The sequence below is a fragment of the Tachysurus vachellii genome, chromosome 2, assembly GCF_030014155.1.
Source record: "Tachysurus vachellii isolate PV-2020 chromosome 2, HZAU_Pvac_v1, whole genome shotgun sequence".
NCBI lineage: Eukaryota > Metazoa > Chordata > Actinopteri > Siluriformes > Bagridae > Tachysurus > Tachysurus vachellii.
The window spans coordinates 31,682,134-31,705,859 of record NC_083461.1 but is presented as its reverse complement, the minus strand read 5'-3'; the positions used below and the strand labels follow the sequence as shown (position 1 = coordinate 31,705,859).

General features: G+C 37.0%; 1 protein-coding gene across 1 annotated transcript in view; it reads right to left on the bottom strand.

Annotated features, from left to right (window-relative positions):
• The window catches only part of LOC132841765 (phospholipid-transporting ATPase ABCA1-like), a 139,332-nt gene that overhangs the window by 88,326 nt on the left and 27,280 nt on the right, over positions 1-23,726 (bottom strand). Inside the window, exons 5-12 of the mRNA XM_060864281.1 lie at positions 23,562-23,689; positions 18,920-19,047; positions 17,257-17,451; positions 12,374-12,460; positions 11,939-12,131; positions 10,300-10,439; positions 6,287-6,403; positions 529-726 (exon numbers count right to left, since the gene is read on the bottom strand). Coding sequence (XP_060720264.1) covers positions 529-726; positions 6,287-6,403; positions 10,300-10,439; positions 11,939-12,131; positions 12,374-12,460; positions 17,257-17,451; positions 18,920-19,047; positions 23,562-23,689 — 1,186 coding nt within the window. The remainder of the gene's footprint in view (positions 1-528; positions 727-6,286; positions 6,404-10,299; positions 10,440-11,938; positions 12,132-12,373; positions 12,461-17,256; positions 17,452-18,919; positions 19,048-23,561; positions 23,690-23,726) is intronic.

The window sequence follows — 23,726 nt, the reverse complement described above, 5'->3', positions numbered from 1 at the left end:
GCTTTATTCCTATTCCTAAATCATCAGCAAGATGCATCTGTAGCTCCACCACTCTGAAGAGTTAAGCTCCAAACCTGTCCCAAACCTGTCCTAGGAGATCTGCCACTCTATGGTGTTCTATGGTTCTGTAATTCTACCAGCCAGTGATATAAAGCCCCAGACTTACTCCTACAGATTTTTCATCATGCAATGGTCAGCTGCAACCCTGATCCAGGAGATCTACCACTATGCAAAATTCAGCTCATGCTCCTGGACATTATATATTTTGAAGAATAGATGCAGTCATGCTTCTTGAGTTTTACCACAATGCAGCTCCTAGAGATTCATATTTGATATTGGATATTTAATCCATGAAATGAAAATGTTGTTTGGAAGGTTAACATGTCTAGCATAGATCATTCCAGACTTCTCCCAGAAACATACACCATACACACTGTAGAGTAAAAGTGCATTCTGTTGGAGAACAGATTGAGAGAAGAATAAAAGGAAAAATGTCTGGCAGGTATGAACAAACAAAGAAAGACTAACCCCCATGACTTGCTTGATGAGTCTTACAACCTGACTGGTGATGTTGAAGATGTTTCTCCAGTCAAATGATGGCATTCCTGCAGGCCGGTCCTTTTCATCACCATTGAACAAAAAATTACCGATAACTGCTGAAGACAACTTGCTTCCGTTCAGCCGCTGATCAAGAACTGACGAAAAAAGTGGGTTCTGCAGCAGAGCCTTGAAAAAAACACAAAATGGAAAGTGTCATTGAAGACATATACAACCTTTTTGTGTTTTAATTATCCTACAAGGATTTTGCTCCAAATTTGCTCGAGAGACTCTCCCACCTAAAAAAGGATTAGCTACTACCATGCCTACAACCTAGCACTAGGAGATTTTACCCCCAACACCGCCACTGAAGATTTACCACTCTGCAAATTTTAGATCTCAATTGTGATTTTGTTTCTGTCCTGATTTTGTTTCCTAACATGCTTGTAGAGATCTCCCAACATGCAAATGATTGTTCCAAATGTCTTACAGAATTAAAAACTTTTATTCATTCAAATTTAAGTTTCATTCCAGCTCCTGGATACCTGTCACCCTATGGGCTTTAACTCTTTCTGTGCTTTGAGAAAACTGCTCTTAGTGGTTTGAGCTACAATCATGCTTCTAGGGATGTACAAGCATGCAAAGGTCATCTCAAAATATTTTGCAGTTAATATGATATCATGTTGTGTTTTTTCCTATCACTAGACCTAGTGATCAACTCTCTACCATCCACAGAGTTAGTATCTTGCCCAGGAAGCTTCACCACATAAAATTGATAAGTTCCCTACATGCAATTCACCCTAAACACTACCACTGAGGATTTTAGATCTCGGTCAGCATCCTGATTTTGGCTCCTACCATGCTTATGGAGACCAACCAACACGCAAAAGTCAGTTCCAAACCTTTTCAAATTGATCTAATATCTGTTGTGTTAATTCCTAATAATAAACCTAGAGATCAATTTTCTATAGCTCTCCATTTCCAGCTCATGCAGATCTACCCCTCTCAGATTTAGGAGCTCTGACTATTCTCATGGAGAACAACCACACTGCCACACTTAGCGTCCCAAGATCTCGACCTCTATTTGTTCAGTCTGGTTCCATGATACCGATCAGCAGAACCTGTAAAGGGTAAAATGCAGAGCAATATTTAAGAAATTCAAAGTAACCTGTTGAAGCAACATGAAGTTTTTTTTTGTTTGAAATGGGATTGCGAGTAACCAGTAACACACTTCCAATGACAAGAAGAATTATATGGTCACTCTGAAAGAGTAGAAGTCCATCTGTTAGTCACTAATCTACCACCATTTGCAGTGCCTTTATAATGCTTCTCTTACTTCCTTTCATCCTTTCTCTTGCTTCACACAGCCTTTCTCTCTGCTCTGTAATCAATTAACAACATTAAGCTAGATGGCAGTGTTTCTCTTCAGCACAGGAAGAAATAAACAAGAAATAATGGAGGTAGTTATTGGGCACATACACATGCCTGCAGACTATCTCTCTCTCTCTCGTATTCTTTTTTGTACATTCTGTTCGCAGTTTACTCTTTTATCAGTTCCTTTTATATTTGCTACAAGGATACAGCTGGATTCCAACCAATTCTCCTTCTCTCTCTCTGTCTTTATCTCTCTCTCTCTCTCTCTCTCTCTCTCTCTCTCTCTCTCTCTCTATCACACAAACACACACACACACACACACACACACACACACACACACACACACACACACACACACACACACACACACACACAAACACACAGATTTACTCATCCATACGCACACTTGCATACCTTAGTACTCAGGTTTATGACATTACCAATCCTGCTGCCCATAAAGTGTATGACTTAAGGAAAAGATCCTCTCATTTAAATGCAAATCGTCCTGCAGCTTCAAATGCGTGTGTATGAGCAAGCTTGTCTATGATCGTATGTGTCTGATTAAGCAGAACCATGTAGAACAATGGCACCCTTACTTAATTGCTCTGCCCACACATGCATTGCAGAAACGTAAAGGATGAAAATCACACACGTGCTAAGAAGACGCTTATTGTATATTCAATTTTAGTTGTACAGCACCTTTAACAATGGATATTTTCTCAGAGCAGCTTTAAAGGGATATAAAAAATTATTATGTGGCAGAGGTGACAGTGGCAAGGAAAAACTCCCTGAGAAAATATCAAGTCAAGTCAATCCTTTAATTGTCATTTCAACCATATATAGCTGTCACAGTACACAGTGAAATGAGACAATGTTTCTCCAGGACCATAGTGCTACATAAAAATGTAGAAACCTAGAGAGAATCAAGGAGAACTCATCCTCATCTAGGTGACACTGGATATTGCGATTCTAAATAACTTCCTTTCTATAACTGTGAAGTATATAGTCAAGTGCACTTATGTTATAAGTTGCTTGACTAATGAAAAAAAGCATGTGTGCAATTTCTGAGTCCATTATAAGTTTAACATAAATGCTATTATGTTGATGTTATCAAATGTTCAGTGATTATGATGGTAAGTACCTTCATAAGTACCTATATATATGTGTGTGTGTGTGTGTGTGTGTGTGTGTGTGTGTGTTTCTACAGTAAATAAAAACTGAGAGGATTCTGTGAAGATCCCAAATTTTTGCTTCTTAGTGAAAAGACTAAATATATGCATTACTTTGTTGTATAATATACATCCACTTACTGTAGAGGCTCTGATCACTAGATCTGTAATTTACTTCTTTACCCATTACTTTTGCTATTAGCTATATTGTTGAACTGATGTTTGTCTTTCTGTCAAGTATAGAAAAGACCATTTGAGTAATGAAAAAGCATTATAATGTACCATATGTTGCTTTATAAAAAGAGGTGCTAACGGAATTCTTTACGGTTCTGTCTATGTTGTTTTATGTTGTGTTACATTGCTAGGTTATGTTACGCTATATTGTGTTATGTACTGTAATATTTTGCTAAGTACTGCTATGTTACACCATGCTACGCTACTATCAAATTCTTATCTGCTTATTGAACATCTCATCCCAGCTTTATTCCCGTTTGCTCTTATGATAACTTCCAATATTCCTAAAAGGGATTTTGCTACAAGAGCATTAAGTGAGGTCAGTCACTGTTGGGCAAGAAGGCCTTTATAGACCTTGCCTTGTGCCCAGGTGCATTGTCATGCTGGAACATGATTGGGCATCTATTTTCCAGTGTCTTTTGTATGCTACAGCATCTTTGTATGCTACAGCATCTTTGTATTCTACAGCATACAAAGCCTTCCTATATGATTGTGTGCTTCAAACTATGTGGCAAGAGTTTGCAAAAGAACCACGTATTGGTGAGATGGTCAGGTGTGTACCGAATTTTGGCTATATAGTGTGTATACCGGCTCAGTTATTCAGTGAATATATACAGTTCTAGATACAAAATAAATAAAAATTGTTTGGAACAATAGCAATGTTCTGTTTTATTGTATGGTTGTTTAAAGGATATAGAAATATTAAATAGAAAATTAAAAAATTAAACATATCATGGACCCAATCCACATTGCACCAGCCCCTTACGGTTCCTCCTGCAGGTGGTGGGCCCACAGGAGATCGGCCCCACGTCGCTCCTTCGGGCTGAGCCCGGCCGGGCCCCGTGGGGTAAGACCCGGCCACCAGGCACTCGCATACGAGACCCAACCCCAGGCCTGGCTCCAGGGTGGGGCCCCGGTTGCGCCATACCGGGCGACGTCACGGACCTTGATATTAAGTTTCTCATAAGGGGTATTTGAACATGGACATTTTTGAGCTACACAATATTAAATGTGAAAACCTTTTATTAACTGCAATTACAATACACACACACTTGAAATGTTACACACATTCGAAGTGTTATTTTCTTTTCAAGAGAATTACCTGGAAATTTTGAGCTTTGGGTCTTGGGTTCCTGGCTTCAAAGAATTGAGCTTAAATGCTTAATGCTAATCTTTTTTCATCCGTTCATCCATTAAATTATTCATTATTCTTCTGTAACAGCAGAGAGGGGAAATATGCTTCTCTGAAATATCAAACACGGATTCAATGACGCAGACAGGGCTACCTGTAGAAGTGACCCAAATAATTAAGGCACCATTGAGAAAGAGGGTCAGGAAGAAAGCTATTAACACTGAGAGAAATCTCTACAGGCAAGAGAGACGGAGTAAGAGAAAGAGAGAGAAAGAGAGAGAAGAATAATTAGAAGAAGAATTAAAACCGAGGGAATCGTCTTGGATGTGTCTCTAAAGGTTACGCTAAGGGTAATGAGTACTCTGGCAACAAGCACCACTGACTCACCATATCCTCATTCAGGTGGAAGGATGGCAATTTATGTTCTCCTCCTCATCTCATAACAATACAGTCACTATGATGCAGGTTATACAATGTCTAGGAATTTAACGCTTCTAATAATATATATGTTTATGTGTGTGTGCATTTGTGTCTGTGTGTGTGTGTGTGTGTGTATGTGTGTCCGGTGTAGATTTTCTAATTTTAAATGTGTTCTTTAATTTTATCTTATATATGACATCAAAAACCATGTCATTTTCTACTCAGACATTTGTTGATTGACAATATTATTTGATGAAGTGTGTATATATATATATATATATATATATATATATATATATATATATATATATATATATATATATATACACAACTTGTGATCATATTTATCTATCTACCTATCTATCTCTTTTTAGGGCTATTGTAAAATGTGCAGATTTTAAAATAATCCTGATATTTATGGTGGGTTTATTATATGCTTATTATAAAATATTATTATTATTATTATTATTATTATTATTATTATTATTATTATTATTATTATTATTATTATTATTATTATTATTAGCACTATTTAAAACTTGTTTGTTTGTTTTTATATTTAACTGGGTCTATCTGTGTCAGCCTGTCAAATTCCTTAAAAATTACACTGAGGATATATTTACTTTTGGATTTGAAGGTATTGGAATTAGAATTTTAGGTTATGTTCAATTATATTATTATTGTGTTCATGTCTGAGACAAACCCTAATCTCGTGTGTATTCTCAAGCCCAATAACCTTTTAGAGACAAAGTAGAAGGTGTCATTTTTACCATTTGAATGTGGATTTTTTTTTTTGCCTTCAAAGAGGTAAATATTGGAAAATAGTGTGTGCTTGATACCTAACTACTGTATAATACAGTATATTTAATACTAATTGAATTTCACACTGATTAGACTTAGTTGTTGAATATAACACAAAACCTGCCTTCTGCTTGGGTTACTATAATGACTTTTGAAAGGTGTGAAATATTATAAAAAATCATGTATTATTTATTTTCTCTTACAGTATAAGAAACTCAGACTCAGATTAGCAAGAAACGGTTAGTTGACACCCCACGCCTCGTGGATGCTTTTGAAAAACACAGGCATACTGTAGTATAAACAGCAAGAAAAAATTTCACACCTGATAAATTTGCCCTAATGCAGTAAAGAGAAATTGAGACTTTGACTTATCAAGTACATCAGCTCAGTTAAAGGACTAATATATTAGATAAACTTATTCAAACTTTATTAGAGGAACTTATTCAAACAAGCTTTAGCAAATGCATCAATACAAATATGTGAATAATTGAATCCAGTCTAATATGATAACGAATTGTTACGGCAGGTGCTACTGTAATTCAGTAAGGATGTACAGTAGAATGAATGCAGGTGCTACATAAATAAAGAGCAGGATAGTGTATGGAGAGCGGCTCTCACCCGGATTGTGTTGATTTGCGTGCTGTTCTGGAAGAAGTTCCAGATCTCGTCCTCGTTTTCTAGCCAAGCGTCGGCCAGTTCGCCAATTTTAGCCAGAGTGTTGAAGGTGCTGTTGGCCTGGACACACAGCGAGAAAACATGACTAAAAAAAAAATCAAGGTTGATATTGCCAAGCATGTTATCGATGCTGATTAAGTTTCATACAAATAACCCTTTATGATGATTAGTCTTTGTTGGACTGTTGGGGTTGTCCTTCAGCTGCTCCTTGTACAAGGTACAGCAGATCATCTGATCTACATATTTGATTTTGGCACAGGTTTTATGCTGAGTGCTATTTCTGACAAAACCATCCTATTTTATCCGCCAGTGAAAATTAACCCCTAAGTGGCTGGGTTGGTTTCCTGCCTGGCCTGCTGTAGTGAGAACATTTGATCCTGACATTGGATCAACAAGGACTATTAATCCTTGTAGGACTAAATATTTACGTAGATTTTATTTCAATTTCAAGTTCCTACTTATAAGAAATTATTTGTAGCATCATTCCATGAGGTTAATCAAATTCTAATTCAATTTATTTGAATTTTTAATTAATGTATTTGTCACATACACAGACATGCAGCAAAATGCTTTAAGTTGCATAATTGCATATCCCAGGTTATTATGAGCCCTGTGGTCAGACATAGTACAGCGCCCCTGGAGCAGGTGAGGTTAAGGACCCAACGTTGATGTCTCAGCAGCTTGTAGGCTTGAACCTTCTGATCAGTAACCCAAAGCCTTAACCACTGAACCATCACGTCCTCCAATTTATGAGGGTAAATATACACCATATTATAATTATTCAATAAAATTTCTTACATTTTTTACCAAACTGCATTATGAAATATTAAGATGATATAAAAATATTCCTGAACGCATTATAACCCATTCATTCATTCATTCATTCATTCATTCATTTTCTACCGCTTATCCGAACTACTTCGGGTGACAGGGAGCATCTCAGGCCTCATCGGGCATCAGGGCAGGATACACCCTGGACAGAGTGCCAACCCATCGCAGGTGCACACACACACACATTCTCTCATTCACTCATGCAATCACACACTACAGACAATTTTTCCCGAGATTCCAATCAACCTACCATACATGTCTTTGGACTGGGGGAGGACCCCGGAGCGCATTATAACCCAAAATATAAAAAAGAAACCAAAAGAAATTGTTTATCTTCATATCTTGGGTTTTTCTCTTTTCCTTCAATACAGCAATCAATAATCCGAACACTTTTATCACTATTTATTACTGAATTTTACTTCAGATGTGTCAAGAATTTTACTTCAGAGATGATAATTATATAATAATATTTGAAACATGGATTATAATGCACTATAAACAACAATGTCATATTTAAGTATACTTACATCGTGTTAATTTTATAATGCTTTATGACTGCGGGATATATAACAGGTTATGCATGCATGCATAGGATATTATATGATGTATCTGGTTTTTATAGGAAGTATTATTAGGTTTATTTAGGAAGTGTGGAAGAAGAAGAAGAAGCAGAAGAAGAAGACACATCATCATCATCATCATCATCATCATCAAGTGTGCATGATTTTCTTTAAAAGAGTGAACATTCACATCTGGACACACACACACACACACACACACACACACACACACACACACACCAGAGTGGATCAGAGCTGGTTCTCAGTGTGTGTTAGAGACTCACAGTTCTTTGATTTATAGCACAGTAGGAAAGGACATGGCAAGTCTTAAAGCCAGTTCCAGCAATAAAGCTCCTGAATTGTTTTAAGTTATTTATCTCACGAAACATATGCTTACATTTTAACCTGACTTAAAAAAACACACCATACAATCCCTGCAAGCCTCACATGTTTTGTCTTTCTTTGTTTTTGCACCCCATTCCCATCTGTGGACGTCTATCTGTCCACATTTACACAACACGTGTAAAACAAAAAGTGTTTGCCCCTATCTGGGTACGTGAGCTCAAACATGATGACTAGTTCTGCTTTGTGTTCACCTCAGGAATAATACGACAGTATAAAAAAATGACTTAAATGCAAGTAAATAAAAATTACACTAATGTTGTTTACTATTAACAGAAGAGAAATATAATGTACTGATTTTTCCCATAAGCTAGAATCTGGCTGTTAGATGCTAACTACTGAAATTAATGCTAATCTACTCTGTTGTTAGCAAAGAAAACAGGCTAGGTTTGATCAACCAAGCTGGATAACCTTTGCAAAATGTTCAAATTAGATGTAGAACATGCTTGACAAAAGAGAGACAAAGGAGCCATGGGATGGTCACAGCAGATGATGAAATGGCCAGCAATGATTCTTGACTAAATCATAGTTCTAGTCTAGTTCGCTAAAATAATTGGATGGTTAACAAAAAAATGAGTAGAAAAACTGAGCTCATGCATCTGATACCATAACCTACAGTCATTTGCCTGGATGAGAGAAGAGAGAATAGACAAAATATAAATGTAAGGAATAAACAAGTACGCTTTTAACAATTTTACACATTATGTTGTGTGCTAAAATCGTGGAATGTGCAAGTAGCTGTGTCTCGCTTATCTCATGGTCAAAACTGTCATTAATGTTCATTTTCATTTTATATTCAGATTGTTAGGTCTAGAATTCTGCCTGCTTAAAATTGCACACAGAGATTAAATTGTGCGATAAGATTACGTTGAATAAATTACAATAAATAGGCAATGGAGAGAGATTATGCGTGTGTGAAATACCTGCGACGTAATACTGCGTTAACTTTTACTAAAGTAACCAAATCAGACAGAAGATTAAAGTAGTGTGAAAAGATTAACAGAAGAAAATGTAAAAATCATCCAATCAGCTTTTGTAAGGTCATTAGGAAATATTTACATTTACAAAAGTAGTCTTGCTTTGTATGTAGCTTAGTAACTTAACTTTAAGTTTCTATGGTTACAGCTGTTACTAGGCAGCACATTAAATTAGAACGGTAACAAACTGATAGGAACTAGGTGTGCATGTTCCAGCCAATCAGAATCAAGAATTCAGACAGACTAGGTTATAATTAAGTATATTCCATTTATATTAACAAAGAGAGAGAGAGAGAGAGAGAGAGAGAGAGAGAGAATCTCTCATGCCCACAAAGTTGGCCATTTTGGTTCTTTAGGACTCCTGGACATGTGCAGCTTTGGCATCTGGCAGCTCTCATGATCTCACGAGGATATGGTGAATGCTTTCAGTTCCACCACTACATGTTTTAAATCAGCCACATCCACTTTCCCTAAACACTAAACATCTGCTCTGTTCAGCTTAGTTTTATTAATAAAAGCCAAGCCTCCTGTAACACCATCAGAATCCTAATGTCATGAATTGGCCAGAATTCTCGCTCTGTTGCTGCACTGCATCAGAAGCTTTATATCTCGACTCAAACAGAGCGAGCGTGTTTACTGCATAACACACACACACACACACACACACACACACACACACACACACACACACACACACACACATATGAGTGAGATGTAAATCAGTGAGATAATTAGGATAAGACATACATTCACCTAGTCTTGCATATTTAGTGTGTGTGTGTGTGTGTGTGTGTGTGTGTGTGTGTGTGTGTGTGTGTGTGTGTGAGTGAGTGTTCGACACGTAAAAGCAAATACTGTTCCTTTACTCTCTTCATCCCCTGGGGATCACTATCAGCCAGGATCAGTGTGGCAAAATTTTGCTGTTTACACACACACACACACACACACTCACACTCACACGCACGCACGCACGCACACACACACACACACACACACACACACACATACTGCTTGGTAGATGAATAATCTCTTCCTCATTATGTTGCTTACATCATTTCTTAGTGTGTGTGTTTGTGTGTGCATGTTTTAGGAAAAAAGAAAAAAGAGTTTATAGAAAAATAACCAAAAATGCATTCACCTTACAAACCCGTGTGTGTGTGTGTGTCTTTGTGTTTGTCTGTGGTACCTTTGCCATAACCCGCCGTGTAAAGGGTGTGTCTGGAGTGTAGAGGACTCGTCCTTGAAGAAGTGGGCGGAGACTAGTCCAGAAAAGACGTAGGGCGGATGTGCCTTTCATAGTTTCAATCAAATTCTGACAAAAATCACCTTCAGAAAATAGAAGAGAATGAGAGAGAGAGAGAGAGAAAGAGCCAGAGAGAGAGAGAGTGAGAGAGAGAAAGAGAGGGAGGGAGAGAGAGAGTAGATGAGTTTGAAATTTGTCAAACACATAAGCATCTGTTTGTGTTGCTTTTTCAAACCCAACAGTAACAGCAGCATGAAACGAAAAGAATAACTACCCATGACAGGAGGTATAAATTGCTAACAGGGCAGCAGAAGCATGCAGAGACAGCTTGTTAGTAATGAATATGTTATGACTATTTGTTCAAAAAATATGTTTGTCTGATTAGACAGATGTATGAATTATCGGAAATTTGGTACCTGTGAAATCTTTCCAGTCGATACATAAAAACATCACCTGAACACATAACGATTTGTCTTCGTAATATCTCTATATATTATTACCTGACAATTTAGATAACTAAATTTTATATATATATACGATCTTGATATCGTCAAAATAGTCCACATAACAAATAATTAATCTTGAGATTAGCATTGTTTTTGAACCTTATATTCACACTAGCATATGCTATAAGTTTCCTTGTTTATGTGTGGCACAGAGCGAGCAGAAATGTTAACGCGGCTAACAACGTTTGAAGAGAGATATTGTTAGTTTGCATCCTTAAGGATTTAACCTCTATAAATGCTCTCACAGTGCAAAGGCAAGATATTTACAGTAACCCAACAGGAACACTAGAAATCTCACAGAATGGCAGAGCAACAATTAAGCTGAAACCAGAAATAAGCCATGCGAGGACTGAACAGAGTTAGATCGAGTGTTAGTGTTGAGTATTGGTTCATTAATCTGTAAATCCCAAGCAGCATAAATCCTCTACTGAATAAGACTGACGAGCCCGGGTTTGGGGTTTCTGACAAAATGTTATTAATAGAATACATGGCACAGTTGCTAATTAGCTTTATTTTGATGATATTTCACTAGAGAACTATACACAACATAGACAACAATAACCATGTTTAAAGTGAATAAAGGAGGTGCTACAACAATTTACTCATGCAGTTAAATGAAAATAAATTAAAGCTTAGTCGGAAAGGCCCTGAGAGGTCAATTATGAATGTTTTCATAGGGTTTTAGATCCTGAACAAATGTTACACCAAAGGCCTACCAGGCATAATTATATAAGTATTGTGTATTCGTGTTCATTTGATAGATTCCATCAAGATGGAATTTTTTATTTTCTTATTTCTTTTTTTTTCTCTCAGCACTTACATCCTATTATTCAGCATGACTTGTGACATGTTTAGCAAATGATGGCTTAATCATTGTTTTGGGTCATTATAGATTATATTTATTTTCTCAAGCTACAACTATTTAAGGATTTTTATTTATTTATTTATTTTTTTTACCAATTTGCACCTGTTTTGGTGTTCATGTTCAGCATTAAATTTCTTTTTCTTTCGACAACTGTTCCACTGTTAAAGCTAACATTACCTGTTGCAATCTTTGATTCAAGGTATGCACTTACTTGAGTTGCCGAGAGATGAGTTGGAGCTTAGTGAAAGTGTGGCTTGTGCTGGCAATCGAATCGGCTTTGCACTGCTGGTGTTGGAGCTTGAATTCCCACCACACATTAACAGAGTCAAACTCCCGAAAGGATTTGAGCGGAAGTCTAGAGATTTCACGGCATTTTGGATAGCTGTGGTCTGCAATTTCGTTACCTGCACAGAGTAACAGAGTTATCAGTGATCAGTATAAGTTATCAGTGACTATCATATATAACTATACAATGCATTGAATCCAACCAAAATTTGGAGCTTTTAACAACAAAATTACTTCTTCCCTTGGAAAAGAGCTGCAGAGGACACAGATGACTTTGTTAAAAAGAAACAGAGCTGATCATTGTTTCTGATGGATGTCTTATGCAAACCAATTCAAACCAGAGCACAGAGGCAAATCTCACCTGACTTGCCAGAGGGGATGCATTGGAACTGGTGCTGGCCAGCAGAGTGGCAAAATCTGCAGGGTTCATATTCAATGATAAAGGGACCTAAAGGAAGGAGAGATAGTGTTGTTATAGTGCAGTTTATTCACTTAAATCGTAAATACTAGTATTCAAGATTTATGGTGCTACTGCTGCATATATTTGTAATTTAATCCTGAGCACAGGTTACCCTTGTTTTGGGGTTTTATTTGGGTTTTGTGGTTTCCTCCAACCTCTCAAAACATCATACAACCTCGCAGCAAGGTTTGAATGTGTGTGCATGGCGCAATGCAACGGACATGGCAACCCATCCAAGGTGTATTCCCTGGATAGGCTCTGGAGCCACCATAACCTTGACCAGGTTATCAAAGATGAATGAATTACTCCTATTAGGGATCAGCACAGTTGAACACTGTTTTAATTTGTTTTAAACCAGATGTACTTCCTGATGCAACCTTCTTATTTTATCCAGGTCTGTGGTTTAGGCTGGGTTAATTCCCTACTCAGGGATTGAACCCAGGCCACAACGCTAAAATATCCTAACCATTTGACCACAAGGAAAGGACGGAAGGAAGGAAGGAAGGAAGGTACAAACAATTGAACAAATTAAAATATCCACCATAGAGGATATGATCCAATTCTAAAGCTGAGCAGCTGAGCGATAACCGTCCTGCTCAAGGACACAACAGTTGGGCGTCATGGTATTTGAACACAACCTTTATGATCAGTAGTACAAACACATGACCATCGTCTCATCGCAGCTGGATTATATAAGCCGATTCATCATAGTGATCCGGTATCATTATGCAGTTTCAGACCCTTCTTAATGTCCTAGGCGGTCTATAATTAAAGCACCAAAGCCACAGAGTGTTCATTCAATCTCTCTGACCTTGAGATAGAGACAAAGAAAGCGGTGAGTTGCTGGGATTGAGAGGCATCCAGAGCCTCTGGCTGTGATAACGCCTAGAAGAAGCTGTCTGTCCGAACTGGATTTTATGCCACAAATGGCAGACTGGAGGGCATTAATCTATACCCAATATTACCTTTGGAATTCACCCACCTGCTCAGACTGAGAAGCATTAGTCCATGTAATGCATTGTATCCGTTGTGAGAGAGTTGTAGTTTGAGCATTACCTGGGTGCAGTGCTGTATGGGCAGCCTTCTGCAGTATTAAGTGAGATCATGTCATGCAAACACACACACACACACACACACACACACACAAGGTAATAAACACTAATTGAATGGTGGCCTTTTATCCTCAATTTGTGCACACACAGCTAAGGGAGCTATAACTATTTCTCGTTTCAGGAGCTTAACTACCTGCATAAACTACTTAAACTCCACCGGCTACAAATAATAAGGTCTGCTTTCTCTAGCCTGCATCCTGAAGACACATTTATACTCTCTTTTGAATCTCTCATGGAAATGTGCTCTCTAGGCTAATAAAGAGAAATCAGGCAGCTCAGATCTGTAGATCAAGGCTCCAATCTTCTCTTCTTCAACAACAGCAGCTTCCATCCATCAGTGACTTGTACTCTGGGCCAAATGCATCATTCAGAATGATTTAATCTCTCTGATGTCTCTCAATGAAACGTTTTATGTAAGGAGAGATCTTAGGAACAAAAACGGGCCAATGTGTTTGGCATGATGTGTGAAATAACCCGAATAAACTGCCAAAAGGAGAGATTGTCACTTTGTCCTTGACAATGTGATGTGGTAGCTTTGCCGTTAAAGTGTTGGACTACTGATCAGAAGGTTGAAAGTTTAAATCCCATATCAGCCAAGCTACCACTAGGCCCCTGAGCAGCAGTGGTAGCTCTATAGCTCAGTTGTATAAAATATTAGTCGCTCTGGCATACACTGTACGTACAGTAAGTGTGGCAACCTTGAGAGTATGTTTTTTGTGATATAGTAAAAGTACCATAATTGTAAAAGATGTCATTAAAGCATTTGATTGGAAAGCAAGGACAAGTTATACTGCATAGGCTACACTGATATTACATGTGTCTTTGCTTTGTGCACACAGTTTTTGCTCTTTGCTGTCTTGCACATTTCAGTCAATTGCTGTTTTGCACAATTCATTACATTACTCATCTAACTGCTATTATATAAAGTGTTCATTCCAGTATTTTTGCACATGTGCTGTAGAATATACAGTGTGTACTCTGATGGACACTGCTTTTGTCTTTTTGTCAATTGTTTTGACATTGTCTTTTGTCTTGCACATTTTTGCATCAGGTTGCACAGATGCACTTTATGTGGCTAGGACTACCTTCCTTAAGTCCTTAGCTCTGTGTTGTTCTATTAAGCTCTGTCTTTATTCTATGTAGCACCATGGACCTAGAGAAACGTTGTCTCATTTCACTATGTACTGCATCGGCTATATATGGTTAAAATGACAAGAAAAGCTTCTTGACTTGACTCTTGACTCTTGACTTGACTTTGTGGATCCAAAATGCATCTGCACCGAATCTATCATTTCTAAATTGGTACAAAGATCGTATGGTCATATGACTGCCATTTAAAGGCCACTGAAATATCTGGACTTGACCTGGACAAAACCACAGAATATTAATGAAAGGATTCAATTGCTCAACTGGCCTGCTAAAAAAAAACAATTTATTGGATATTTAATAATTTTGTAGGAACTGTCAGGAATGATAGGAAATTTATTGGATTTAAAAAAAAGACTTTTTTTTTTTTTTTTAAAGTGTCAGGAGAAGAGGTATACATGCAACACTGATATGCACTGGGTTTAATAGAGGATTAATATTTAAGGAAGTGACTTCTCGGTACATCTGATGAAATCCGATTATGTCCTTTATTAGAAAAAAGAAGTCAGGTAAATCCAAAGGCTTATTTGTTTTGTGCCTTACAGGATCTATGTAGTCCTCAATGATATAGAGTTTTCCTAATTAGAACCATATTCAAAGTTGAGTTACGCAGCACACACTGATATTCAGACATTGTTTAATGATGATTTAAACTAGCAATTTAAAAGTGTACTAAAATCATGCATACATTATATCACATTGATTTAATAGCTTATGATCTAATAGCTTATAATCCAATAGCAAAATATTACAATAAATAAATAATATACAAAAGGTTGTGCGGGATCAAGTGCTATTTTATTAGAATGGAAGACTTGCTGTTAAAGCAAATTTGCATTGATTAATGTCAGAATTTCTGTCCATTCCTATATTATAGTCACATCATATACACCTCCCGAGATACAAACATGGCTGCCCAGACTCTAACTCCTGGCCCACATGTTTCAGCTCAGTTAATTACTGAATCAAGTACACCTAGAATTAATCTCTCTCTCTCTCTCTCTCTCACACACACACACACACACACACACACACACACACACGCACACACTTGAAATAGTGCACTCAAATACATTGTTTAGTGTAACCTCAATAAGTAATTTACCAAGCTTTGCGGTTTGTGCTCGCTTTCCCGATAACTGCCTTTTTATACTGAAAAAAGAGACATCTAGTGAAAGAAAGGTTTTTAGGAATCAAATGCAAGTAGGAAGTAGTCTTGCATAGAACTTCAGACTGATGGCAGAAGGTCTGTACTCTAAAGCAGATTTTATAGACCAAGGAAAAAACCCAAGATAACAACTAACAGACACGTAAAGCCACCAGTCAGTTTGTTTTGTACTAAAATCTAAAGTCGATGTTCCTACCAAAACAGAGCGGTGTCCAACCACAGAAATTGTTCAATTTTGAAATTCCAGCATTTAGCAGATCCTGAAAAGTGCTTGTTGTCTAGATCGGCTTTGTTTTCAGGTGGACCATTAATAAACTTGACACACTTTTCTCAAAAATCTTGTAGAATCCAATGAATCAGGTGACGACTACAAAACTCCTGAAGTGTTGCCAATTTTGTGTGCCATATGCATCAGACGATCAGCCAACGGTTTGTAGGCGTGACGTCTATGGCTGAGACTAATAGGAAGTAGAGCTCAAACTGAGGACATTAGACAAAATGGGTTAGATGATTAGTAACTTACTCAACCAAGTCTTTATCTAAGGATTTGCTTTAAACTGACTAACTCAGAATACAGCTGTTCTCTTGTCACAATAGGCTTTTAAATACACTTGTGGACATCTACTGGAAAAAAAAATCGGGGAAGCCAGAGTTAGTCAAAATGTCAAACTCTATCTCTCTTTCCTAGTATTTTAGTCTCTGTCTCTATCATTCCCCCTCTCTGGGTCAAAAGAAAAGTGCTTCATCTGTTCTTGCTGTCTCTTCAGTTACTGCACGGTTTTTGGCCTTCATAGGCCTTTGTAAGCTCAAATAGTCTTTTTTTCACTCAGTGAATGTCTGCACTCATCATTTATTTAGTGTATTCACACACACACAAACACACACACACACATATATCCATGCAGACAGAACCATGTATGGAGCACTTTCATAGATAACCTCTGGCATGGCAGGCTTTCATCTTTGCATGTCTAAAGTGCTGAAAAGAATATAGCAAATCCTCCCATCTAATCAAGTCATAATTCTACAAAGGCTTGAGAGGATTTGAAAGGTTCAAAAAAAAAGAAAAGAAAAGAAAAAGAGAATATAAAGTGAATATCTCCTATTGCCATAAGAAGCTACGCTTTTTGAAAAGGACCTTCAAAAACAGGCAGCTTTTTTAGAACATAAAATCAAATCAAATCGTTATGCATCTTTGGCCTAATTATAACTAATTATAACTAAAAATCATCAATGTCTTTTATAGATTTCATTTAAATCACAGTGGCACAGTTCTAAAAAGGCTGAAGTTCATTTTATGCTTAATTTGACCATATCTGCATCAAAGGTGCTGGTATTTTGTACAAAGGTTTACTTACAGCAGCTATGAGCTTTCTGTTGTCCAGATTTTGAACAAGAACAGCTCTGGTCTGACGAAGCTGACTGGGTGACAGGAAGCATGTGACGTTTTGGAACTCCTGTCGCTGAATTGTTGAGTTAAACTCCAGGAAGCGATCGACTGATGAGCTGCACAGAGTGGAGCGCAAATCCGTCTCACTTGCAAGAGCAGGTAACTGTACAGAGAGATAGTGATGATGTGAGAAAGAAACAGAAATCAATAACACAAAGAGAGTTTGACATAAACCACAAAACCACCATGACCTTATGAGAGATTCATAGAGGGAGGTATTTAGATTCTGCTTATTCGGCATTACACTGATGCCAAATATAGCAAAGACATTATAACTAAAAGTGAGATCCAGAAGGTAGCATGGACATGACCGGGATCCTGGGGCAGAAAGCATTCCGGTGTCAGAGCGCACCGTCAACCACGATACAGCACCCCTGGAGCAGGGGACAGTGCTAGGCTTGAACCCTGATCCTTATCCCAGAGCCTTAATCTCTTTAGCCAGCACTGCACTAATTGAGCTTTGTAGGAAAATCTGTCATTGCTGTACTACATTATTCTATGAGCTTGTCATATTGTTCATAGCCTGATCAGTAGCATTAAGGCCCAAACACTTTTGGCCTCTAAGCCAAATAAAAAAAAAAAGTGGATAGAAAATACAGATGGAATAAACCGATATCTAGACAGATATTCTGCTGTAAAATATAATATGTTGTAACATCACGATTACAGATCATTAAAAGCGACAATATTATTATAGTAAATAAATTATTAATTATATATATAATGTGAATTTTATTTTAACCTCAATTGTATTTTTATTTTATTTTATTAGTTACAGTCAAAATCAATTTAAGTTTGATAAATTGTGTGTGTGTGTGGGTGGGTGTGGGTGTGGGTGTGTGTGTGAATTTGTTTGGAATTTTTTTTTTTTTTGAAAATAGAGTGAGTTGTTCAATTGTTAATCCGTAGCATCTGCCTGCTCAGTGTCACCGGGGCTAAAATTAAGTTATTAGTTTGTTCACATTTTGGAAATAAACCAACTAAATTTAGCAGAATATACTGCAGGAAGATATAAGCTAAAAAAATCATGAACATTCATGAACACATCCTTTCTTTGGCCCAATTATAAGCCAGAGTGATGTAGCTGTGGTTGCTGAACTGTCAGAACCAGCGGTAGAGTTCACATGATGACAGTCCTGTCCGTCACACTCATACTCTCTTGACAGCGCTCTTCTGAAAGTGTGACATTTGAGTTCCTTCTACACAACAACTATCACACTTCAGTCTGTCATATCAACACAGAACGACCTGACATTTTCTGCCCTTTAAATGATATGTTGTTCTGAACTCTGCAGAGTTATGATGCATCTCAAAATCATAACGCGTGTTTTGAGCTCTGCTAATGACACTCAGGGTTTGAAGCAGATCTTCACATCGTTGACAGGATTAACGTTGCTGAAGTTTAGACTCAGGAAATCTAAGCATCTTGACTCTAAGATTTGAGCAGCTATTCCTTGTATCCTGTACACATATATTCAGCATGAATGCTCTGATCTGATTAAAGTTGTATAGCCCATGGGTTTGTGAAGTCTACATACAGACATACAGCTTGTTGTGTGCTAGGATTGTACCTGATTGAGTCGGAGTCTCACACTGATCAGCCTCTGGACAGTTGAACTTGATAATGACAGGTTGCTCTTAAGGTACTCGGAGAGCGTCTCATTATCTCTCAGCACACTGCGCAATGGAATTGAGCGACCTACACACATGCAAACACACACACATATATAGAGAAGAAAAATGTATATTAAATCTTTATAAAAAGTGTTTTTCATTCATTAAATTCATAAGTCATCTTGCCTCAGTGTACCTTTTCTGCCTGTGCGCAAACCAAATATATTTTAAACCCATCAGTTGCAATGCGACACTGATCTGCAATCGAAGCCAAAAGTCATCAACGACTTATTTTCACAGAGATTTCAGGCTTATAAGTGGTTGCTAATTAGCGGCTAACCAAATCTGCCGCGTACGAACGTTATCAACCATGTGTGAAGCAATGTTAATATACTCCTACCGCAGGGGCTGTGTTTTATTATCCTCTTATTGGTGTGCCTCCTGATATATAAAGCTGGAGGTGTGTATTAGATTTGTTTTACACTCTAGGCTTGTGTGTCTGTGTGTGGGTGTGTAGCAAGTGGTAGGATGATAATATTTAGATGGTCATTGTGGGACAGGCTGAGCCTTATTAAACACATGTTGGTCCTTAAAGAGTTGTTTGACTGTAATGAAATACACAGATCCAACCTCACACAGCTACGTCTGAAAACACACACACACAAACTGTATTCAGCTTAAAGAAATATCAACTGTAAATAATGATTCATGATACCTACTGTACATAAGAGCTTCATGACAACCAGACCCAGATTAAACTGACATACAGTAGTTATGACACTCTTACGTCACTCTTACATCATTTCAGTTTTATGATGCTCCTAGAAAAATCTAGAAGTAATCAAAGTGATCAGAAAATTATAACAGTTAGAACTGTGCATACCCTAAAATTTTCATATAGTTATGTAGGTTTATGTCTTTTTATACATAATGAGTATTAGTAATGTTCATTCAGTCTGTTAGTGTTTTATATCCAGCAGTCAAATGACTTTTGTTTTAAAATTGGCATTTTATTCTTATTTAATCAGGTCTTCACAAGCAGACAGTACACCAAAAATTGCTTATAAGTTATAAGTCTTTAATGTTACGTAGGATAATGTAAGTGTTACGCAGCTATGTGGATACAAGGAGAAAAAAGTTTGTGTTTATTTAGTCAGTGAAGTGTTTGGTTAAATCTTCTCCACTTCTGTTATACATTATTCAAACTAGTCTGGATGTGTCTTTCATTCCTGTTGGCGGCTAAAAGTATTTCAGCATCTGAAAATGAGAATGCAGCTTTGAAATGTCACCTGGCTAAAGTGCAAACACGTGGCGCAGCAGTAATTAGAGAAAGAGCAGATGGGGAAGCATCTATTGGAAGTGGTGGTAAAGTAATTAGTGTTTGCATTATGGATGATAATATCCAAGGCTCCATTTTCATTTGATTTCCATCAGCTAAGATAAGCATGAGCTCAACACACACTCTCTGCCTCTCTCTATTTCTATCTCTCACACACAGTGGCCTCAATCTGAACTCTGTTTGAAGTGAGATTAATGGCATCACCTTATGCTTTCATCATCTTGCAAGAAACTCCTGCAGCATCACCGCCCTCCTCTTACCCCATGATTGGTCATGTCCCAGCCGCTTCGCACTTCCAATGTCCGACTCCGTTTGCCCGCCCGTCTGTCCACTCTCACCCTGTCTTTGACACTGTCGCTCGTTAATTATGCGTCCTCAGATCTCCTGATGAATTTAATCTTGTAAATTACCAGCCTTCGATCTCAAAAATGCAAATGCACCTCGAGTGCTTACCTGGCAGCCAACAATGCAACCCTCTTCCGCCCATTCGCAAATGAGGTCTCTGAGAAATTTGAATATCATTAGACGGAATTAGTCTAACGAACACAATACAACAGGAGGATAAACGGCCTGCCACTCCACATCAGGAAATCAGCATCATAAATTAGCTTGTGTGTGTGTTTGTGTGTGTGTGTGTGTGCAGTATTTGAATTATTATTCTATGGTGATGACATCAACTTTGTGTCTTCAAATAGTATTCACAGTTTGTGAAGCACTATGTGCTTCAATAAGCTATAGAGATTTCTAGGAACATGTGGATTTTTCATATATACTGTATATACGATCGATTTATGACAATTTCCTTTTTCTAATTACCTAAGTTTGGTCTGTCTCTGTCACACAAGAGCTACTAACTATGGAGGTTAAAAGCCATCCCATGAAGCCAGTCATAGGGCACCATAACACACACTGAGAAAAGCTTTATCCACCTCCTTCTGCATGTACAAACTCACAAATGGCCACGATTGGCTGGTGTTGCTATGTCTGGAACATCATTTTTCCCGCATAGAGAACGCTTCATTGAGAACATCAATGGACTCCTGCATAGTTGTGGCATAGTTAGGATTCAAACCAACAATCTCTGGATGGATAGTGAAGGTTTTTCTGATGTACCAGTCAGAAGAACGTTTGGATTTGTTTCAAGGCCACATGAGACAGACAATGAATTAATTTCAACATATTACATTACTTTTAATGGCAACTGTTTGCTCCAGAGGTAGGTTATTTAAGCTACGTATCCATAACTGTGGTTTTTATTTGTAAAGAATTTTACAAACTATAATTCTACATATTTTCATAGGTCCTTTTTAGATTCATGGCATATTAAATCCATTTCAGTTCCAGGTTTTAACACAAGAAAATGTATAAAAGTTCACTGAAAGGTGAATACTTATGCAAATCACTGTATGACTTGCAGAAACAAGGAACCCATCAAAGTTGATGCAATTTGAGCAAAAAACATTTTAAGATTGTCCTGATGATCACAGAATAGATGCAAGTTGTTTTTTTTTGATGTATTAAAGCCGGTGTTGCAAACTAATGAAAGTTCAATATTCTGAAATGTGAGGAAGACAGAAGGTCAGACAATCAGACCTAAGAAAATCGTCATAAACGAGACAAAACAAAATCAGTAAATAACCTAAACAAGGCTCAGTAAACACGTACGCCTCTATGGTCAAACAGTAATCAAAACAGGAGAGAAGAAAGGATTGCAATCATCACGGACATAACACTGGAGTGAGAGTTTATAAAACAATTCTGATAGACTGGTTATATGTGCAGCGGTCTGGGAATCCTTTTACAAGGACAAATACTGACATTTGCAAGTAATCTGAATTATGTTTCCTTGTCAAAAAATTCTACATACTCCAATAAAAAATACTAAAGTATATGATTCTATTTTGGACTTTGTATTATATTATGGAAGCATTTTTATTATACGCCTATAAAATACTGTCTTCTAGGACAAGATGTAAATAACCTTTAGGACCATTTCTATTTCTACACTTTTACAAAATGTTTTTGTAATACTGAAAAAAATAAAAATACAGCACATCTTTGGTTAATATTGAATTGTTATCATGATATATGCAAGCTTTAAATAAAAGAAATTAACTGTTTGTTTTTTTTATTATTATTTTGTATTTACAGGATTTTTACAGGATGGTTTCTTAAGGTTTATATGATAGTAGTAATGAGATAAAATTATGAAAAATTAATAATAATAAATAAATAATTAAATTGTGTCTAATAAGTCTAATTTTGGCTTCAATAAGGTTCTTAAAATATATTATAAGATCCTACAGGACAAACTAAAACGCTTAAGAAAATAACCCAAATCTTAATGTCCAGTGAGATTCTCAAAATCCAAATAATAGTATAAACTAAAATTCCAGTTGGAATCTTTGACAATATTTTATATATAAAGTTCAGGCATTTTCTTTTAGGGGTAATTCTGGTTACCTCCAACAGAGAAAAGTAGAGGAAACTAATTTTAAAGATTTCATTTCAAACCCACTGAAAGACACCCTGCCTGCATCTAGAATTAAAACCTAATCTATTTATGAACAAACCCGATTACTGCCAAACAATATTACTGTATACATTTCCAATAGGATATGAGGTCTTACTTTAATCATTAGCCTCATCCACATCAATCTCTTTCATCACCTGAGGTAAAACTCACTTTGACATTTAAATATGAGCCTCATGGTCACTGCTTCACTTTCAATAATCATCAACCGTAATTCAAAATTCACCATATCAACAAATTGCACATTTTTGAATGTGGAGCTTTACCTTACATCCATTATAATTCATTGTGTAAGGTCTTAATATAAAAACAATAATATATTACATTAGACGTTTTAATAGCCGTTTTCTCAGCAACTGTTATAGGAAAATTAATCACCTTCAGACAAATCAGATTTGAGAATTTAGCAGCCCACTCTTTAACTCAACCACTGTTACACATAGAGGTATTCAGTGAGAGTTGTAAGTGCTTGGTCATTGACAAGGCTAATAAGTCTTGGCAAGAATTGCAGCGCAAAATGAAGTTTAGTGGAAACTTTGTCTACTTTTGATAAAAACCTTTCAGCTAAAATGATTCATCCTTTCATCTTCTTACGTGGGGTAAAATCCATGAAATGAAGGCCTTTGATATTAATTCACAAAAAGCAATCTTTAGTGTTGAGCATAAATGAATTGAATATTGCTGTGCAGCTATACATAATAAAAGTCTGTTGCATTTTTTCCCCTACCTTTGGCTGTATTGAAATTCTCAAGGATAGAAGTCCATTGGTTGAAATCCTCAGACAGACGTTTAGCATTAGACAGCAGTGAGGAGTCAGCTAAGAGAGTCTGTACCTCTATTAATGCCTTTGCAATGCTATTGAGAAAAAAATAAAGGCTTAAATGTAATACAC